We start from the raw sequence: 19,695 nt of genomic DNA on the forward strand, positions 1-19,695 counted from the left end.
CTCCCTCTCTCTTTTACCCCCGCTCCCTCTCTCTTTTACCCCCGCTCCCTCTCCCTTTTACCCCCGCTCCCTCTCTCTTTTACCTCCTCTCCCTCTCTCTTTTACCTCCTCTCCCTCTCTCTTTTACCCCCGCTCCCTCTCTCTTTTACCCGCTCCGTCTCTCTTTTACCCGCTCCCTCTCTCTTTTACCCTCTCTCTCTCCCTCTCTCTTTTACCCCCGCTCCCTCTCTCTTTTACCCTCTCTCCCTCTTTTACCCTCTCTCTCTCCCTCTCTCTTTTACCCCCGCTCCCTCTCTCTTTTACCCTCTCCCTCTTTTACCCCCTCTCCCTCTCTCTTTTACCCGCTCCCTCTCTCTTTTACCCTCTCCCTCTTACCCTCTCTCTCTCTCCTTTCTCTTTTACCCGCTCCGTCTCTCTTTTACCCTCTCTCTCTCTCTCCCTCTTTTACCCCCTCTCCCTCTCTCTTTTACCCCCTCTCCCTCTTTTACCCCCTCTCTCTTTTACCCTCTCTCCCTCTCTCTTTTACCCTCTCTCCCTCTTTTACCCTCTCTCTCTTTTACCCTCTCTTTTACCCTCTCTCTCTCCCTCTCTCTTTTACCCTCTCTCTCTCTTTTACCCTCTCTCTCTCTTTTACCCTCTCTCTCTCTCTTTTACCCGCTCCCTCTCTCTTTTACCCGCTCCCTCTCTCTTTTACCCGCTCCCTCTCTCTTTTACCCGCTCCCTCTCTCTTTTACCCGCTCCCTCTCTCTTTTACCCTCTCTCCCTCTTTTACCCTCTCTCCCTCTTTTACCCGCTCCCTCTCTCTTTTACCCTCTCTCTCTCTTTACCCTCTCTCTCTCCCGCTCTCTTTTACCCCCGCTCCCTCTCTCTTTTACCCTCTCTCCCTCTTTTACCCTCTCTCTCTCCCTCCCTCTTTTACCCCCTCTCCCTCCCTCTTTTACCCCCTCTCCCTCTCTCTTTTACCCCCTCTCCCTCTCTCTTTTACCCCCTCTCTCTTTTACCCCTCTCTCTTTTACCCCCTCTCTCTTTTACCCCCTCTCTCTCTCTTTTACCCCTCTCTCTCTCTTTTACCCCGCTCCCTCTCTCTTTTACCCCCGCTCCCTCTCTCTTTTACCCCCGCTCCCTCTCTCTTTTACCCCCGCTCCCTCTCTCTTTTACCCCCGCTCCCTCTCTTTTACCCTCTCTCTCTCCCTCTCTCTTTTACCCCCGCTCCCTCTCTCTTTTTCCCTCTCTCTTTTACCCTCTCTCCCTCTCTCTTTTACCCCCGCTCCCTCTCTCTTTTACCCCCGCTCCTCTCTCTTTTACACCCGCTCCCTCTCTCTTTTACACCCGCTCCCTCTCTCTTTTACACCCGCTCCCTCTCTCTTTTACACCCGCTCCCTCTCTCTTTTACCCCGCTCCCTCTCTCTTTTACACCCGCTCCCTCTCTCTTTTACACCCGCTCCCTCTCTCTTTTACACCCGCTCCTCTCTCTTTTACCCCTGCTCCCTCTCTCTTTTACCCCCTCTCCCTCTCTCTTTTACCCCCTCTCCCTCTCTCTTTTACCCCCGCTCTCTCTCTCTTTTACCCCGCTCTCTCTCTCTTTTTACCCCGCTCTCTCTCTTTTTACCCCTCTCCCTCTCTTTTTACCCCCGCTCCCTCTCTCTTTTACCCGCTCCCTCTCTCTTTTACCCGCTCCCTCTCTCTTTTACCCCCGCTCCCTCTCTCTTTTACCCCCTCCCTCTCCCACAGTGGCATCGTCCATTATGACGCGTCTGTCTCGTTCGCGCACCGCCTCACTGTCTTCCTCCTACTCCATGGATGGGGAGCGTCAGCGTTCTCGTACCCTGTCTCAGAGCTCTCAGGGTGGGCAGATGCCCCCCAGCCCCTCCCATACCATGGAGGTGTCCTGCTGAAGAGCGAGAGAGAGCGAGAGAGGGGGCGAGAGAGAGATGGATGGAGAGCTAAAGGGATGGAGAGCTGGATGTATGGGTGGTGGGTGAGAGTGGGAAGATAGCATTTGTCACTAACCCACTCCCACATCTCTTAAACCTGTCATTCCCCCAGACCAGCTAACAGAAAGAGACAGAGAGACAGAGGGAGAGATATGCAAAAGTAGATATAGTAAAAGTAGAGGGACAGAGGGAAAATGTAAGACCGTTAATAAAACACTGTCCTCCCACAATTCATCTCATTCTAAAACTGTCCTCTCACAATTCATCTCAAACTCACCTATTCATCTCTTTAGAGAGAAAGAGAGAGAGAGATCTTCACCTAGACAGCGAAGGATAGAGGGAATGGATAAATGAAAATAGGGAATGGAAGAAAGGGAGAATTTAGGAACAAGGGAATATAGAAAAGGGGTAGCAAGGAAAGGGCATTTTAGGGGTGTCGGCCAGTCCTCTCTCCCTCCCTCTATCGGAAAGTCTGTCAGCCAATAGAGCCCTTTAACCTATGGAGTGGGAAGGGTCTGTAGTGACCTCACCGTAGTGTTAACTAATAGTAATAATGATGATAATGAGAAATATGACTATGATATTAATGCTATTAATAATTATACTGACAATGATGTAATAGTAACGTTATAACAATTTTTCTCTTTAATTTTAAAGTTTGAAATATTATGAAATAGAAGAAAAGACGTTAGCAGAAATACTTATAATGAAAATGTGTGTCAACTCCTTTAATCAATTTGTTATGATTTTTTGTATTGTTGCTTTTTGTAACCTGCCTCAGTGAAGGGGTGAGGCTTCTCGTTGGTCATGTGAACCTTAACCATATAGCAACAGCCAATGAAAGTCTACTTCCGCCTCGCTGTTGCCGGGTAGATCATGTCTTCCATTAGCCCTGTTCAAGTGACACATTTTTTTTCCCATGAGGGGATTGGGGTGGGCGGGTAAGGGGGGTGTGGTTGTTTGACTGTGTGGAGCATCTGCATGCCTGATCTGATTTCAGCCAATGTGAATATAGACGGAATGTTTCCTTTTCTTTTGTATGCAAACATGGGTTTGTTGGTGTGTGTGTGTGTGTGTGCACATGTGTGTTTGTTATTAAGCTTTTGGGCAAAGATTAGCAGATGACGATGATTAGGATGGATGAAGAAGAGTGACTTAGTGAGTTAACTCCTACACTAGTAAATCAGTAACAAGTGCTTCCAATGCTGCTGGCGGTCCCAGACTCGACCAGCAGGGGTCACTGTGTTTGTCCAATAGTCTTTATGACGACATACATACATGTACCTGCATGCTATGGAGTGAAGTTTCCCTCTTGCTACAGATCTAGGATACGTTTCCCCTCCACCAATCCTAACCTTAACCATTAGTGAAGAAAATGCTGAACTGACCCAAAATCATAATCTGTGGGACAACTTCCCCCTATTCCAGCCTGCATATACCTCACTACTAACATACTTTAGTCTTCATCAAAGAGATAAGATGGCAAATTCCTTGTTGAACAAGCACACTGTACATGTTGTGTGATAGCTAGATGTAGGCATTGCATAGCCCTATAGTGATGCACTCACCGATCATGACTGACAGCTCAGAGCACCAATACCAAGTCTATGACTTTGACTGACAGCGCAGCGAACCAATACCATGTCTGTCTGTTTGACTGTCAGCTGAGAGAACCAATAGCATGTCTCTCTGAAGTCAGGAGGTATGTGGAGTGGACAGTACTGGACTAGAGTATAGAGGTATCCGTATAGAGTAGGGAGTGTGAAATAAGGCATTATTGTGTGGCTCTTTGTGTGTTCCAGGGTGTTTGTGCGCGTTTGTGACTGTGTTTATGTGCCGTGCAAGTGTGTGTGCATTTGAAAGCTCTCATACCTTCTAAGCACAATTTAAGAGACAAGATGAGGAAAGGATAGAACCCATCCCCTCCCATTGGACCTTATAAATCAACAATGAACCAGCCCCTACACTGCCAACTCCCTAACCCTAGACCTAGAGGATAACTGTCCACACTCATCAAGTCATACTATAGGAACCCTTCTCTGTATGGATCTCAGAACAGTTAGAAGTGTTGTAGACTTGTCATATACTCAAAGTCAAAGCTAAAAACAGTTTTATAGGATTGTTTTATAGGATTGTAATACACTTTCAGTGAAAACTGAATGTTAAATTGTCAATGTGATCTGCATATAGTAAAAGGTCATAGACTAAAGGTACATCCATGTGAAGCTTAACACTGCCCTGATCCTAACCAATGGACTGAACACACTGTTATTCAACCCAATTACAGAAAACACCTGGAGAGCTGTGTGTATGTTTTCCAGTGTGTCAATGTGTGTGTGTGTGCGTGCAATGTGTGTGTTTGGTTTCCGTAGTTCCGTGCAATCATTAATATGGCTTATATAACGTTTTAAAAGTATTACTTTCAATTTGAGAAACCTGTTTGCTCGTTTCTTTCCGGTTCTCTTCAGAGTTCCGCCCTCTTCCTCTCTTTTTATAGTAGTCTGGCTGGATGGTTGTTGATGGAGATACTGAGGATGGGTCGGTTAAGGGTATTCTGATGATGATGTTCCTAGATAATAATTGGAACATTATGTTAATGATATTTAGGCTCCTCCTAGTCTTGCATTGAGAATCAACCAATCTGGAATGGGAGCCTTGACTAACAAAGGAGAAATGGTTGGAGCCTAATAGTTTACCAATAAAGGGAAAGGGGGGGCTTACTGTTTGAGTTGAGTGGGCTGGGCTGTGTGAATGTATGCTTGTCCATTTCTTCTTTTTACCCTCATTTTTTTCCTTCAATCATACTCTTTTATTGTCCTATTTTGTTGTTGACCATTTAGTTTTATTAAGTGAAGTGTTAGTTTACCGGCCTTAAGTGTGCTCACAAGTTAGACAAGCGTGTTCGTTCTTGTGTAACTTTTTTTTTAGCAACAGCACTAAACAAAAGGGAGAATAATATAAATGATTTTAAAACAAACAGAACACAATCAAATTTACTTGTGTGGCTAATTTGTCTGTGTAATAAAATAAACCTAAAACATTAATGAGTAGTAATAAAAGACAAATCTTGACTGTTTTCTTTATTAGTCCAATTTGTGATATTCAAAATGACATTGGAGTGAGTTTACACCAGAGAGGAGATTGAGAATTGCTTGTACAAACGTGTATATGAATGTCTATAAGCTATGTTTTTGTTTGAGAACGGCTTCAAACAATCAGGCGTCTTCTGCTGTACTTATCCATATACTTGTTATGTTGCCGTGGTTCACCTCGTTGCTAACCGACACAACCCAGCACACGCTGCATTTTCCTACAGAGAACAGTAGTACTTCCTGGCATAGCAAGAGAAACCAAACTCCTCTCTCTCTGTAAAACCGGTTATCAGTGGCGGTTCTAGAAGAAAAAGAAACGCACACCTATTTTAGGCGAGGTGCTGGCTAGCGGAGTAGAAAACATGAAAATAAAGGAGAGCCGCGCACTCTAGGAGCTCAGATGCAAAAATGTAACCATCGCCTTGGTCGTACAATTGCCCTTATTTTAGCGCTCCAAAAACGTAATACTTCCAGGTCAACTGTAATGTCAATACCATTGTAAAGCACAACTTCTCCCCTTTCCAGCAAAATAAATGACATAACCTAAACACTGCCCGTTTCAAGCAGGCAATGAGCCCCTTTGGGTCTTTAAAAAAAATGGCGGGTGGGGAAGCGAAACCAATGCGTGATAGTGAGGAGAGATGTTGTGTGGGAAAATAGCTTTTTTTCACTCGATCTGTTCAACTTATCGCCTCAAATGTAAATAAAACACTATAAAGAGTTGATAATGTGTCATTAGATACCGATTTGAAGGTTTGTGTCGAATTTGAATCGGGTTTTTAGGGCGGTGCTAAAGTGATCTTAGAAGTAAAACAGAGGCTTTGAGAATGATGATCGCATGCAATGATGACGCAAAAAATGACAAGGTATCCCCCCTTACCCAGTCACTGTCCATTTGTTTTTAAACGATGAGAGAAATTATACACCTGGTGGAGAGAGACTGTAAGACATAAATAGTTGCTCTATGCGTGCTGTACGTTACGACACGCCACGATGTAACGAAGGGTCCATTTTTTTTCAACTTTTCTCCAATACTATAGAGCCATTACCATGTCGTTCAACGTTTGAATAGAAGTTCAAACCCAACGATTATGAAGTCAACACAGTCACTACAGTCCCATTAGTTTTCTTTGTAGCCTCGTTTGAATGTTGCGGTTACGCACATTTGTACAGAATGGGGGAAGTTTACTGTTAATATCCAACGTTTCGACAGACGAGCTGTCTTCATCAGGGTCTATTCACAAACACTGCTGGAATACTTGTTTATATAGTGTCAAAAGACACAGGTGTCTGTAATCATGGCCAAGTGTGGCCTAATATCATTGGTTAATTCTCAAATGTAAGAATGGCATACAAAGAGCAGCATACAAAAAACAAATGGATATCATACCATCATAGATTCATTTTAGACTGCACAAGCTTAGAAACAATTACAATGGCAAAGTCACAATAATCACAAGAATGGCTTCAGATCAAAGTCTACGTTGAGACTGAAGAGAGCAAGGGTCTTTAAATTAAAGATCCAGGCAGCCTCTCGTTTTAACAATAATTATCAAGGTCACCCCCTATCCTAGGGAGGGTGACCTGTTCGATGCCAATATAACGCAGAGACAAAATCGTGTGGTTTGCTTCCAAAAAGTGGGCCGCAACTGGGTAAGTCAAGTTTTTGCACCTAATGGTGTTACGATGCTCTGAGATACGTACTTTTAATTCACGCTTTGTTTTACCCACATCATTTGTACCACAAGGACAAGTTATAAGATAAATAACTGCCTTATTACGTGCTCCACTGACACCTTTGATTGGGATCGATTGCCCTGTTTGTGGGTGTTTGAAGGATCTACATTTATAAGTGCCATTGCATTGAGCACAGCCATTACACTTGTAATTTCCATCCAGTAGGGTCGCAAATAGACATTGTTCAGGAATATCTTGGGGTGGTAAATCAGAGTTTACAATTGGTCCCTGAGATTTCTGCCCTGCGAGAATACGACCAAGGGAAGGTCCGAAAACACATTACCGAGACTATCATCGGATTTTAGATTGTGCCAATGTTCAGTGGCGGTTCTAGCTTGTATGTCTCCCTGGGCCCAAAAGCACCAGTCAAATCAAATCACATTTTATTGGTCACATACACGTAGCGAAATGCATGTGCTTCTAGTTCCGACAGCGCAGGAATATCTAACAAGTAATCTAACAATTTAACAACAACAATCTTATACATTCACACAAGTGTAAAGGGATGAATAAGAATATGTGGATGAGTGATGGCCGTGTGGCATAGGCAATATGCAGTAGATGGTATAGAGAACAGTATATACATATGAGATGAGTAATGTAGGGTATGTAAACATTATATAAAGTGGCATCGTTTTAAAGTGACTAGTGATACATTTATTACATTCAATTATTAAAATGGCTAGAGATTTGAGTCAGTTTGTTGGCAGCACCCACTCAATGTTAGTGATGGCTGTTTAACAGTCTGATGGCCTTGAGATTGAAAAACAGCTTCTGTCTCTCGGTCCCAGCTTTGATGCACCTGTACTGACGTCACCTTCTGGATGATAACGGGGTGAACAGGCAGTGGCTCGGGTGGATGTTGTCCTTGATGATCTTTTTGGTCTTCCTGTGACATCGGGTAATGTAGATGTCCTGGAGGGCAGGTACTTTGCCCCCGGTGATGCACAGGGCAGACCACACTACCCTCTGGAGAGCCTTACGGTTGTGGGCGGAGCAGTTGCTGTACCAGGCAGTAATACAGCCCAACAGGATGCTCTCGATTGTGCATCTGTAAAAGTTTGAGTATTTTCGGTGACGAGTCAAATTTCTTCAGCCTCCTGAGGTTGCGCCTTCTTCACCACGCTGTCTGTGTGGGTGGACCATTTCAGTTTGTGATGTGTACGCCGAGGAACTTAAAACTTTCCACCTTCTCCACTACTGTCCCGTCGATGTGGATAGGGGGGGGGGGGTGCTCCATCTGCTGTTTCCTGAAGTCTACGATCATCTCCTTTGTTTTGTTGACGTTGAGTGTGACACCACACTCCGAGGGCCCTCACCTCATCCCTGTAGGCCGTCTCGTCGTTGTTGCTAATCAAGCCTACCACTGTAGTTTCATCTGCAAACTTGATAATTGAGTTGGAAGTGTGCATGCCCACGCAGTCATGGGTGAACAGGGAGTACAGGAGGGGGCTGAGCACGCACCCTTGTGGGGCCCCAGTGTTGAGGATCAGCGCGGTGGAGATGTTCTTTCCTACCCTCACCACCTGGGGGCGACTCGTCAGAAAGGATCTCGAGCTTAATGACGAGTTTGGTGGGTATATGGTATTAAATGCTGAGCTGTCATCAACGAACAGCATTCATACATAAGTATTCCTCTTGTCCAGATGGGTTAGGGCAGTGTGCAATGTGATTGCGATTGTGTCGTCTGTGGACCTGTTGGGGCTGTAAGCATATTGGAGTGGGTCTAGGGTGTCAGGTAGGGTGGAGGTGATATGATCCATGACTGGTCTCTCAAAGCACTTCATGATTCCAGAAGTGAGTGCTATGTGGCGATAGTCGTTTAGCTCAGTTACTTTGTTCCTGTCCCCAAGAAAGCTAATGGTTTCCCTCTTGAAACATGTGGGCACAGCAGACTGGGATAGGGATTGATTGAATATGTCCGTAAACACACCACCCAGCTGGTCTGCGCATGCTCTGAGGACGCGGCTAGGGATGCCGTCTGGCTAGGGATATACACGGCTGTGATTATAATCGAAGATACTTTTTTTGGTAGATAATGCGGTCGGCATTTGTTTGTGAGGAATTCTAGGTCAGGTGAACAAAAGGACTTGAGTTCCTGTATGTTGTTATGATCACACCACGAGTCGTTAATCATAAGGCATACACCTCCAATGTCAGGTTGGTGGATGTAGCTGGTGTATAAAGTCAGGCGCAGGAGAGCAGAGATGAGTTGAAACAACGCACTTTACTCAACAGTACAAAGTGCAAAAAGTATGGTTGGTAGCCTAGTGGTTAAAGTGTTGGACTAGTAACCGGAAGGTTGCAAGATCGAATCCCCGAGCTGACAAGGTACAAATCTGTTGTTCTGCCCCTGACAATGCAGTTCCTAGGCCGTCATTGAAAATAAGAATTTGTTCTTAACCTTTCTGGCGCAGGCGTTCCGCTAGCAACCCACCTCGACAACATCAGGTAAAATACAGAAATAGTCACAATAAAAATACAAGTGTTATACGTCGGTTTAAAGATGAACTTCTTGTTAATCCAGCGGCTTTGTCAGATTTCGAAAAGGCTTTACGGCGAAAGCATACCATGCGATTACCCGAGGACAGTGTCCCGCATACAAAAACATGGAAAACATTTTCCAACCAAACAGATGCATCACGAAAGTCAGAAATAGCGATAAAATAAATCTCTTACCTTTGAAGATCTTCATCTTTTTACAATCCAAAAGGTCAGTTACACAATGAATGGTCATTTTGTTCGATAAAGTCCTTATTTATATCCCCAAAATGTCCGTTTATTTGGCGCGTTTTGATTCAGAAATACACCGGTTCCAACATGCCTACAAAGGATCTAATAAGTTACCTGTAAACTTGGTCCAAACATTTCAAACAACGTTTCTTATCCAACCCCAGGTACCCGAAAATGTAAATAATCGACGGAATAAACTCTTTCCAATACCGGAGAAAAACAACACGGAGCGTGCTCTCATTCACGCGCACCAAAAGACTAGAGTCCTCCTGAGTGACAGTTAGAAAGAATATGACTACTTCTTCATAAAAAATAAAAAACATTGAACAATTTCTAAAGACTGTTGACATCTAGTGGAAGACATAGGAACTGCAATCTGGGTCCTAATAATTCCGCTTCCCCATAGAAAAGCATTGGAAAATCCAATGACCTCAAAAAGAACTGGATGGATTGTCCTCGGGTTTCGCCTGCAAAATCAGTCCAATCAGTCTATCCAATACTACCATGCATACGCATATCTAGCTTCTGGGCCTGAGTAACTTCCAAATACTGCTCCCTATTAACTGACTTGCCTTGTTAATAACAGTAAATAGTATAATTTAATTTCCAGGCACTTGACAATGCAGAATATATAGACCTATAATTAACAATACATATCTGTAGAAATGTTTTAAAACCGGGTAACTTTCCCCAAATTCCCAGATATTCCAGAACTCCTCGTTGGAAGATTCTACATTTCCTGCTTATTCTGGAAATTACAACCAGGATTCTGGAGAACCTGGAGAAATATTTTTTAATTACCAGATTTTTGCAACCCTAACAATACATGAAACCTTTAGAGACCAAGAATACATACAATAATTTACTCAGGTTTGTTCATAAGACATTCATAACATTGTTATAGGCACTATAGAAATACTTATTGTATTTTTGGTCACTTTTCAAGATGGAGCGTTTGTTGTTTTCATAATTGTTCTACTCTGCCGGTGAGCGTACACCTGTAAAAAGAAAACCACCACTACAACAGCCACTACTACAACCTCCATCTCTCCTACTACAACCTCCATCTCTTCTACTACAACCTCCATCTCTCCTACTACAACCTCCATCTCTCCTACTACAACCTCCACCTCTCCTACTACAACCTCCACCTCTCCTACTACAACGTCCACCTCTCCTACTACAACGTCCACCTCTCCTACTACAACGTCCATCTCTCCTACTACAACGTCCATCTCTCCTACTACAACGTCCATCTCTCCTACTACAACCTCCATCTCCCCTACTACAACCTCCATCTCTCCTACTACAACCTCCACTTAAATTACAAGAGAGATTACAACCATGGGTATGAAATTACTTCTACACAAAACTTGAACATGTTACCTAAATTGTTTCAACAACCACACCGTTTACCACCACTACAACAACAGTATGTCTATATCTATAGAAACAGTTACTACAATAATATCTGTAGCTACAGCAACAAGTACAAACACCATCTCTCCATTTTCAACCATGTCTGATGAGACAACCACCACAGAGGATACAGCTGCATACGTAAATGCAATGGCCAACTCAAGAGTTACAACTTCCCAAGTTGTGACACCCATATCAACAGCTACAACAAGAGCAACGACTGAATCTAGTGTAACAACCACAGCTGTCACTATGGCAACAACAAACCCTATTCCTCTAACAACATTCAAAACGGGTCATTTATTTACATGGTCAGTTTATACTACGATCAAGACTACATCTACTGGTAGGAGTACCACTTTATCAACTACCCAACGTCTCAAAGAAAACAGCTTTAACTAGTACTATAATGATGGAGCAGAGATGAGATGTCAACTTCACAGGCAATACTCAACTCCTCCAGTCTCCAAGAATCTCAACCTACTCTCACTGGTGAGTGGTTGTTGACAGTTTGAGTGCATTTGTTTTAAGAACTAACTTATAAATTCCTTCTCTGTCTCTCTCTCACACTATCTCTCTCTCTCTGCTATTGGAATAAACCATAGTATATTGTGAACTACACTGTGATCAACATTTGGCATCGAAGGAGAAACACACCTCTCCAGCAGAAACTAAACGTAGCCTATATATTCGCACTCAGTCACAAATGTTACACATATTTCAGTTCAAGTAGGTGTTCAATCACCTGTGCATCATACAGATGTTAGGCACCACAGCATTGACAAATGAGAGCAGTTTGTTCAATCAAGAAGAAACGGACCAGCAATAATTCCTCCTTTTTTTTTAATGCAGAATGACCATTATTAGACAAATAATGGGGGCCTCAAGATAAACATTTTTTTTTTAAATGGGCCGGTGTGTGGGCCCCAAGGAGAATGGTCTGGTGTTTTAGAAATGCCAGATCTGATTTCAGTCCCATTGAGTCCCTGGTCTCTTTATATTCTCACATCTATCATGACCTGATTGTTTTCAGTTTCTAGAAGCTTCTAAGAAATCTGACAACTTGTCAAATTCTCCTGTCATTTCTTTAAAGCAATTTATACTCTTCTGACACATCTCAGCTGATGTTCTGATATTCTAAACAAACTCTCTTTCAAGAGCATCATCATTACGTATCCTGAAGATGGCCAAGAGCTTCATCCTTACGTATCCTGAAGATGGCCAAGAGCATCATCCTTACGTATCCTGAAGATGGCCAAGAGCATCATCCTTACGTATCCTGAAGATGGCCAAGAGCATCATCCTTACGTATCCTGAAGATGGCCAAGAGCATCATCCTTACGTATCCTGAAGATGGCCAAGAGCATCATCCTTACGTATCCTGAAGATGGCCAAGAGCATCATCCTTACGTATCCTGAAGATGGCCAAGAGCATCATCCTTACGTATCCTGAAGATGGCCAAGAGCATCATCCTTACGTATCCTGAAGATGGCCAAGAGCATCATCCTTACGTATCCTGAAGATGGCCAAGAGCATATCAAGAATACGTTGGAGAGTAACTAACACCACATTCAATTCTTCTTCTCGACACCCAATTATGTCACTCAGTTCAGCCACTCTCTCAAGCAGACAGATGACTTTTTCTGCCCCACTCAGACCTCCAGCTCCCGTCATGGATGTACTGGAGGATATTTCCTCTAATGCTTTAATATTTATTTTGATTTGTTTCAGGCATTCAACAATTTGTTGAATACTATCTTGGAATTCTTATACAACTTTCTTAACATCGGCAATGTTTACTAAGAACGGAAATTATCTCCACCAGCTGCAACCAACACAGCTCCAACAAGCAGGGCCACTGCTCCAGTAAAGGGGGCTAGACATACTGCCACTAAGCCACTTACCCCAATTCCAATCCCAGCCTTCCTGACTGTAGAAGCATTCTCCTGAATGTTTTCAACATCATCGGCTGTCGTTTTAAACTCATCTGCTATTTTTTGTAAATATTTTGTTGTCGAGTTTCTTGAATGATGTTATGCTGTCATTGAGTTTTCGTTGATCGTTAGATAGTGAAAAACAGAAGATGTAGTCAGACAGTATCATCCAGAGGAAAAACATAAACCCACAAACAATAAGTTTGATTTCCTGAACTTGAAGCCAACATTAACATGCACCATATCTTTAATTTTAATCAACTTTTAACATTTCAGGTAGTGTTAAAATATTTTTATTTAACTAGGCTTCTGCCTACACATTATACAGAATTACTCTTAATCATCTATTTAAAGAGAAAAATAGTATATTTTTTTCGTAGTCAAATGTTTTATTAAGTAAATAAATATTACTTACTAAGGGGGGTCTCCATGCTCCCTTTCCTTGCACCAGTTGCCATATCTGACTTTGCTAAGTTGTGTTCCTCTAAGACGGTTCACCAGACTGAAGCTTCAGCACTTAGTTGTGTTCTGGAGAGAGAGGAAACAGATGCTATTGCTCAGTGATAAACCTTTTAATCATTCAGCGAGACATTGTGAAGGTGTGTGCTCTAATGTCTATTGATTACAGTTAGATATCAATGACCCCTTTATCTGAGGATTAAGCAGCTAAATATTAACTTTTAGGTCCGCACTACGCCTGTGGTCCTGGAAGTGAAAGTAACTTGATCAGGGTGAAATGTCATAGAATGAGTACTTGTTTTCAAAAGTACAGTCAAATACATGTTTAGGCACATACATGTTTACTGTGAGTAGTGTAATTATATTGTAATTATATGTTACAGTCTGCTTAATACATTTCTTAGATTTTGGCTCACTAAAGGTACCGAACTAGCACAGTCAACTCATCTAAGAGTGACTCTCCCCTCCCACCACTCTACCAACAATACTGTAGTACCACTTGACACCACAGAGGGGCAGCACCAAAGAGTAGGGAACAAAGTATTCTTGTATTTCTTGCTTCCTTGTAATTAACCTGATAGTATGTTTTTATTATCCTGTCATTGTTCTAAAGTCAAGTGATCTAGATTTGAGTTATGTAATAATGTAAAGAAAACTGGGTAGAGTGTGGTCTGGCACAAAAACTTTAGGACATTGGCACACACACACACACACACACACACCCACAGAGGATATTTCTAAAAAAAACATATTTCACCCCTATTTAACCAGGTAGGCTAGTTGAAAACAAGTTCTCATTTGCAACTGCGACCTGGCCAAGATAAAGAGTAGCAATTCGACACATAAACAACACAGAGTTACACATGGAATAAACAAAACATACAGTAGAACAAAAGACATAAAGTCTACATACAGTGAGTGCAAATGAGGCAAGTTAAGGAAATAAATAGGCCAGGGTGGCGAAGTAATTACAATATAGCCATTAAACACTGGAATGGTAGATCGGCAGAAGATGAATGTGCAAGTAGAGATACTGGGGTGCAAAGGAGCTAAATAAATAAATAAATACCAGTATGGGGATGAGGTAGGTAGATAGATGGGCTGTTTACAGATGGGCTATGTACAGGTGCAGTGATCTGTGAGCTGCTCTGACAGCTTATGCTTAAAGCTAGTGATGGATATGTGAGTCTCCAGCTTCAGAGATTTTTGCAATTCGTTCCAGTCATGGGCAGCAGAGACCTGGAAGGAAAGACGACCAAAGGAGTAATTGGCTTTGGGGGTGACCAGTGAGATATACCTGCTGGAGCGCGTGCTACGAATGGGTGCTGCTATGGTGACCAGTGAGCTGAGATAAGGCGGGGCTTTACCGAGAAGAGACTTGTAGATAACCTGTAACCAGTGGGTTTAGCGACGAGTATGAAGCGAGGGCCAACCAACGAGAGCGTACTGGTCGCAATGGTGGGTAGTGTATGGGGCTTTGGTGACAAAACAGATGGCACTGTGATAGACTGCATCCAGTTTGTTGAGTAGAGTGTTAGAGGCTATTTTATAGATGACATCACCGAAGTCGAGGATCGGTAGGATGGTCATTTTTTCGAGGGTATGTTTGGCAGCATGAGTGAAGGGTGCTTTGTTGCGATATAGGAAGCCGATTCTAGATTTAATTTTGGATTGGAGATGCTTAATGTGAGTCTGGAAGGAGATTTTACAGTCCAACCAGACACCCAGGTATTTGTAGTTGTCCACGTATTCTAAGTCAGAGCCGTCCAGAGTAGTGATGCTGGACGGGCAAGCAGGTGCGGGCAGTGATCGATTGAATAGCATGCATTTAGTTTTGCTTGCGTTTTAAGAGCAGTTGGAGGCCACGGAAGGAGAGTTGTATGGCATTGATGCTCGTCTGGATGTTAGTTAACACAGTGTCCAAAGAGGGGCCAGAAGTATACAGAATGGTGTCGTCTGCGTTGTGGTGGATCAGAGAATCACCAGCAGCAAGAGCAACATCATTTATGTATACAGAAAAGAGAGTCAACCCGAGAATTGAACCCTGTGGCACACCCATAAAGACTGTCAGAGGTCCGGACAACAGGCCCTCCGATTTGACACACTGAACTCTATCAGAGAAGTAGTTGGTAAACCAGGCGAGGCAATCATTTGAGAAACCAAGGCTGTCGAGTCTGCCAATAAGAATGCTGTGATTGACAGAGTCGAAGGCCTTGGCCAGGTCGATGAATACGGCTGCACAGTAATGTCTCTTATCGATGGCGGTTATGGTGTCGTTTAGAAACTTGAGCGTGGCTGAGGTGCACCCATGACCATCTCTGAAACCAGATTGCATAGCGGAGAAGGTATGGTGGGATTCGAAATGGTCAGTAATCTGTTTGTTAACTTGACTTTTGAAGACTTTAGAAAGACAGGGTCGGATATATATTGGTCCGTAGCAGTTTGGGTGTAGAATGTCACCTCTTTGAAGAGGGTGATGACCGCGGCAGCTTTCCAATCTTTGGGAATCTCAGACGATACGAATACGAAAGAGAGGTTGAACAGGCTAGTAATAGGGGTTGCAACAATTTCGGCAGATCATTTTAGAAATAGTGTCCAGATTGTGTAGCCCGGCTGATTTGTAGGGGTCCAGATTTTGCAGCTCTTTCAGAACATCAGCTATCTGGATTTGGGTGAAGGAGAAATGGTGGGGGCTTTGGCGGGTTGCTGTGGAGGGTGCCGGGCAGTTGACCGGGGTCGGGGTAGCCATGTGGAAAGCATGGCCAGCTGTAGAGAAATGCTTATTGAAATTCTCAATCATAGTAGATTTATCGATGGTGACAGTGTTTCCTAGCCTCAGAGCAGTGGGCAGCTGGGAGTAGGTGTTCTTAGTCTCCATGGACTTTACAGTGTCCCAGAACTTTTTGAGTTAGTACTACAAGATGCTAATTTCTGTTTGAAAAAGCTTGACTTAGCTTTTCTAACTGCCTGTGTATATTTGTTAATATTTTGAATATGAATATGCATATAAATACTGTCCATATAGATCCCTAAAACTGACTTGATTGCAAATAGTAAAAGTCTCAAAAGAACACACTATACATACATTCACCGCAACAACACCAATGATAAACTCCTGTCTAAACTTTCTCAGCTGAATAAATGCAGGTCTGATGGTAGTAGAATAACCAGAGGTGATGACGGTTGAGGTTTGTCTGAGAGAAACTGAACTCTACTGTACGGGAAAGAATGAAGTTATCTGAATGATTGTGTATAGCAGGTGTGTCCTGTAGCATTGTGTGTTCACCAGCTGTACTGAAAGTCATTTCAGGCACCCACTGTATGAACAAACAGAGAGGAAAGTACATTCTGAATTATGTATATCTTTGTTTTTGAGCATCCCTTCTGTTATTCTATCATTTGCTGTATTTCCACCAATTCATTAAAAAGCATTTATCAAGACAAATACATTTTGTGGGTGTTTCTTTTTTTCCATGTGTGTTTTGTGTGACTTGGTGTTAGTTTCACTTCAAAGTACACTGAGCATATCAACCTTTTGGAAAACCGTCCTACTATTGAGTTGCACACCGCCCCCCACTTTGCCCTCAGAACAGCCTCAATTCTTTGGGATATGGACTCTACAAGCATTCCACAGGGATGCTGGCCCATGTTGACTCCAATGCTTCCCACAGTTGTGTCAAGTTGGCTGGATGTCCTTTGGGTGATGGATCATTATTGATACGCACAGTACACTTTACTTTGTGAAAAACCCAGCAGCGTTGCAGTTCTTGACACAAACCAGTGTGCCTGGCACCTCCTACCATACCCCATTCAAAGACACTTAAATATTTTGTCATGCATATTCACCCGCTGAATGGCACACATACATAATTAATGTCTCAATTGTCTCAAGGCTTAAAAATCCTTATTCAACCTGTCTCCTCCCTTTCATCTACACGGATTGAAGTGGATTTAACATGTGACATCTATAAAATATTATAGCTTTCACCTGGATTCACCTGGTCAGTCAGTCTATGTAATGGAAAGAGCAGTCATCCTTAATGTTTTGTAACCTCAGTGTATATTGTAATGTTGGGCGTGGACTGGAGAGTGACTTGTACAATAATCATATTTTGTGTGTGTGGTCTTACAGGGGTCTGGATGTGGGCCCTACGGTCCTTTTGGAGCAGGTGATGAGGAAGTGGAGAATACAACACAGGATAAAACTGTCAGGTCACTCGTGTTACAAGTCAGTATTCGAAGTCCATCCATGTCTGAGGATGTTAGGTGATGATGTGGAAACTGGCCACTAGGGGCACCATTGAGCGCCGTTTCCTTCAAGTAGGTTTTGGAAAAAATAATTCGACAAAAATAGGCTTTTATGTTGTGAAAAGGCATCAGCAAATACATTTGTTATACAATATTTAGTACCGGAGCGCCAAGTCTAGGACCAAAAGGCTCCTCAACAGCTTCTACCCCTAAGCCATTAGATCAAATCAAATCAAATTGATTAAAATAGCCCTTCGTACATCAGCTGATATGTCAAAGTGCTGTACAGAAACCCAGCCTAAAACCCCAAAACAGCAAGCAATGCAGGTGTAGAAGCACGGTGGCTAGGAAAAACTCAAAATCTTCTGGCTGTTCCGGGTGGAAATTATAACAGAACATGGCCAAGATGTTCAAATGTTCAAGCATGGTCAAATAATAATAATCACAGTAGTTGTCTAGGGTGCAACAAGTCAGCACCTCAAGAGTAATTGTCAGTTGGCTTTTCATTGCCGATCATTGAGAGTATCTCTACTGCTCCTGCTGTGTCTAGAGAGTTGAAAACAACAGGTCTCGGACAGGTAGCACGTCCGGTGAACAGGTCAGGGTTCCATAGCCGCAGGCAGAACAGTTGAAACTGGAGCAGCAGCACGCCCAGGTGGACTGGGGACAGCAAGGAGTAATCATGCCAGGTAGTCCTGAGGCATGGTCCTAGGGCTCAGGTCCTCTGAGAGAGAGAAAGAAAGAAAGAAAGAGAGAATTAGAGAGAGCAGGCTTAAATTCACACAGGACACCTGATAAGACAGGAGAAATACTCCAGATATAACAAACTGACCCTAGCCCCCCAACACATAAACTACTGCAGCATAAATACTGGAGGCTGAGACAGGAGGGGTCAGGAGACACTGTGGCCCCATCCGATAATACCCCCGGACAGGGTCAAACAGGCTGGATATAACCCCACCCACTTTGCCAACGCACAGCCCCCACACCACTAGGGGGATATCTTCAACCACCAACATACCATCCCGAGACAGGGCCGAGTATAGCCCACAAAGATCTCCGCCACGGCACAACCCAAGGGGGGCGCCAACCGATACAGGAAGACAACGTCAGTGACTCAACCCACTCAAGTGACGCACCCCTCCTAGGGACGGCATGGAAGAGCACCAGTAAGCCAGTGACTCAGCCCCTGTAATAGGGTTAGAGGCAGAGAATCCCAGTGGAGAGAGGGGAACCGGCCAGGCAGAGACAGCAAGGGCGGTTCGTTGCTCCAGAGCCTTTCAGTTCATCTTCACACTCCTGGGCCAGACTACACACAATCATATAACCTACTGAAGAGATGAGTCTTCAGTAAAGACTTAAAAGTTGAGACCGAGTCTGCGTCTCTCACATGGGTAGGCAGACCATTCCATAAAAATGGAGCTCTAGGGTATGTAATCATAATATAAAGTGACATTGTTTAAAGTGACTAGTGAAACATGTATTTAATCCAATTATTAATTATTGAAGTGGCTAGAGATTTGAGTCAGTATGTTGGCAGGAGCCACTCAATGTTAGTGATGGCTGTTTAACAGTATAATGGCTTTGAGATAGAAGCTGTTTTTCATTCTCTCGGTCCCAGCTTTGATGCACCTGTACTGACGTCGCCTTCTGGATGATAGCGGGGTGAACAGGCAGTGGCTCGGGTGGATGTTGTCCTTGATGATCTTTTTGGCCTTCTGTGACATCGGGTGAGCAGTTGCCGTACCAGGCGGTGATACAGCCCGACATGATGCTCTCGATTGTGCATCTGTAAAAGTTTGTGAGTGTTTTGGTGACAAGCCAAATTTCTTCAGCCTCCTGAGATTGAAGAGGCGCTGTTGCGCCTTCTTCACCACACTGTCTGTGTGGGTGGACCATTTCAGTTTGTCTGTGATGTGTACGCCGAGGAACTTTAAAACTTTCCACCTTCTCCATTCATGTTCTTTCGATGTGGATAGGGGGCTGCTCCCTCTGCTGTTTCCTGAAGTCTACGATCATCTCCTTTGTTTTATTGACATTGAGTGTGAGGTTATTTTCCTGACACCACATTCCGAGGGCCCTCACCTCATCCCTGTAGGCCGTCTTGTCGTTGTTGATAATCAAGCCTACCACTGTAG

General features: G+C 43.5%; 2 protein-coding genes across 3 annotated transcripts in view; one reads left to right on the forward strand and one right to left on the reverse strand.

The window, feature by feature from the left end:
• Window positions 1-5,005, forward strand: part of LOC118368952 (protein NDRG2-like) — a 46,585-nt gene extending 41,580 nt beyond the window's left edge. For both annotated transcript variants that reach the window (XM_052497463.1, XM_052497464.1), the window contains exon 16: window positions 1,732-5,005. In XM_052497463.1, coding sequence (XP_052353423.1) covers window positions 1,732-1,895 — 164 coding nt within the window. In that variant the 3' untranslated portion in view covers window positions 1,896-5,005. The remainder of the gene's footprint in view (window positions 1-1,731) is intronic.
• LOC127915517 (uncharacterized) overlaps window positions 1-19,695 on the reverse strand; it is a 208,139-nt gene that overhangs the window by 107,626 nt on the left and 80,818 nt on the right. The window lies entirely within an intron of this gene.

Source organism: Oncorhynchus keta, chromosome 35 (genome assembly GCF_023373465.1).
Source record: "Oncorhynchus keta strain PuntledgeMale-10-30-2019 chromosome 35, Oket_V2, whole genome shotgun sequence".
NCBI classification, from domain to species: Eukaryota; Metazoa; Chordata; class Actinopteri; order Salmoniformes; family Salmonidae; genus Oncorhynchus; species Oncorhynchus keta.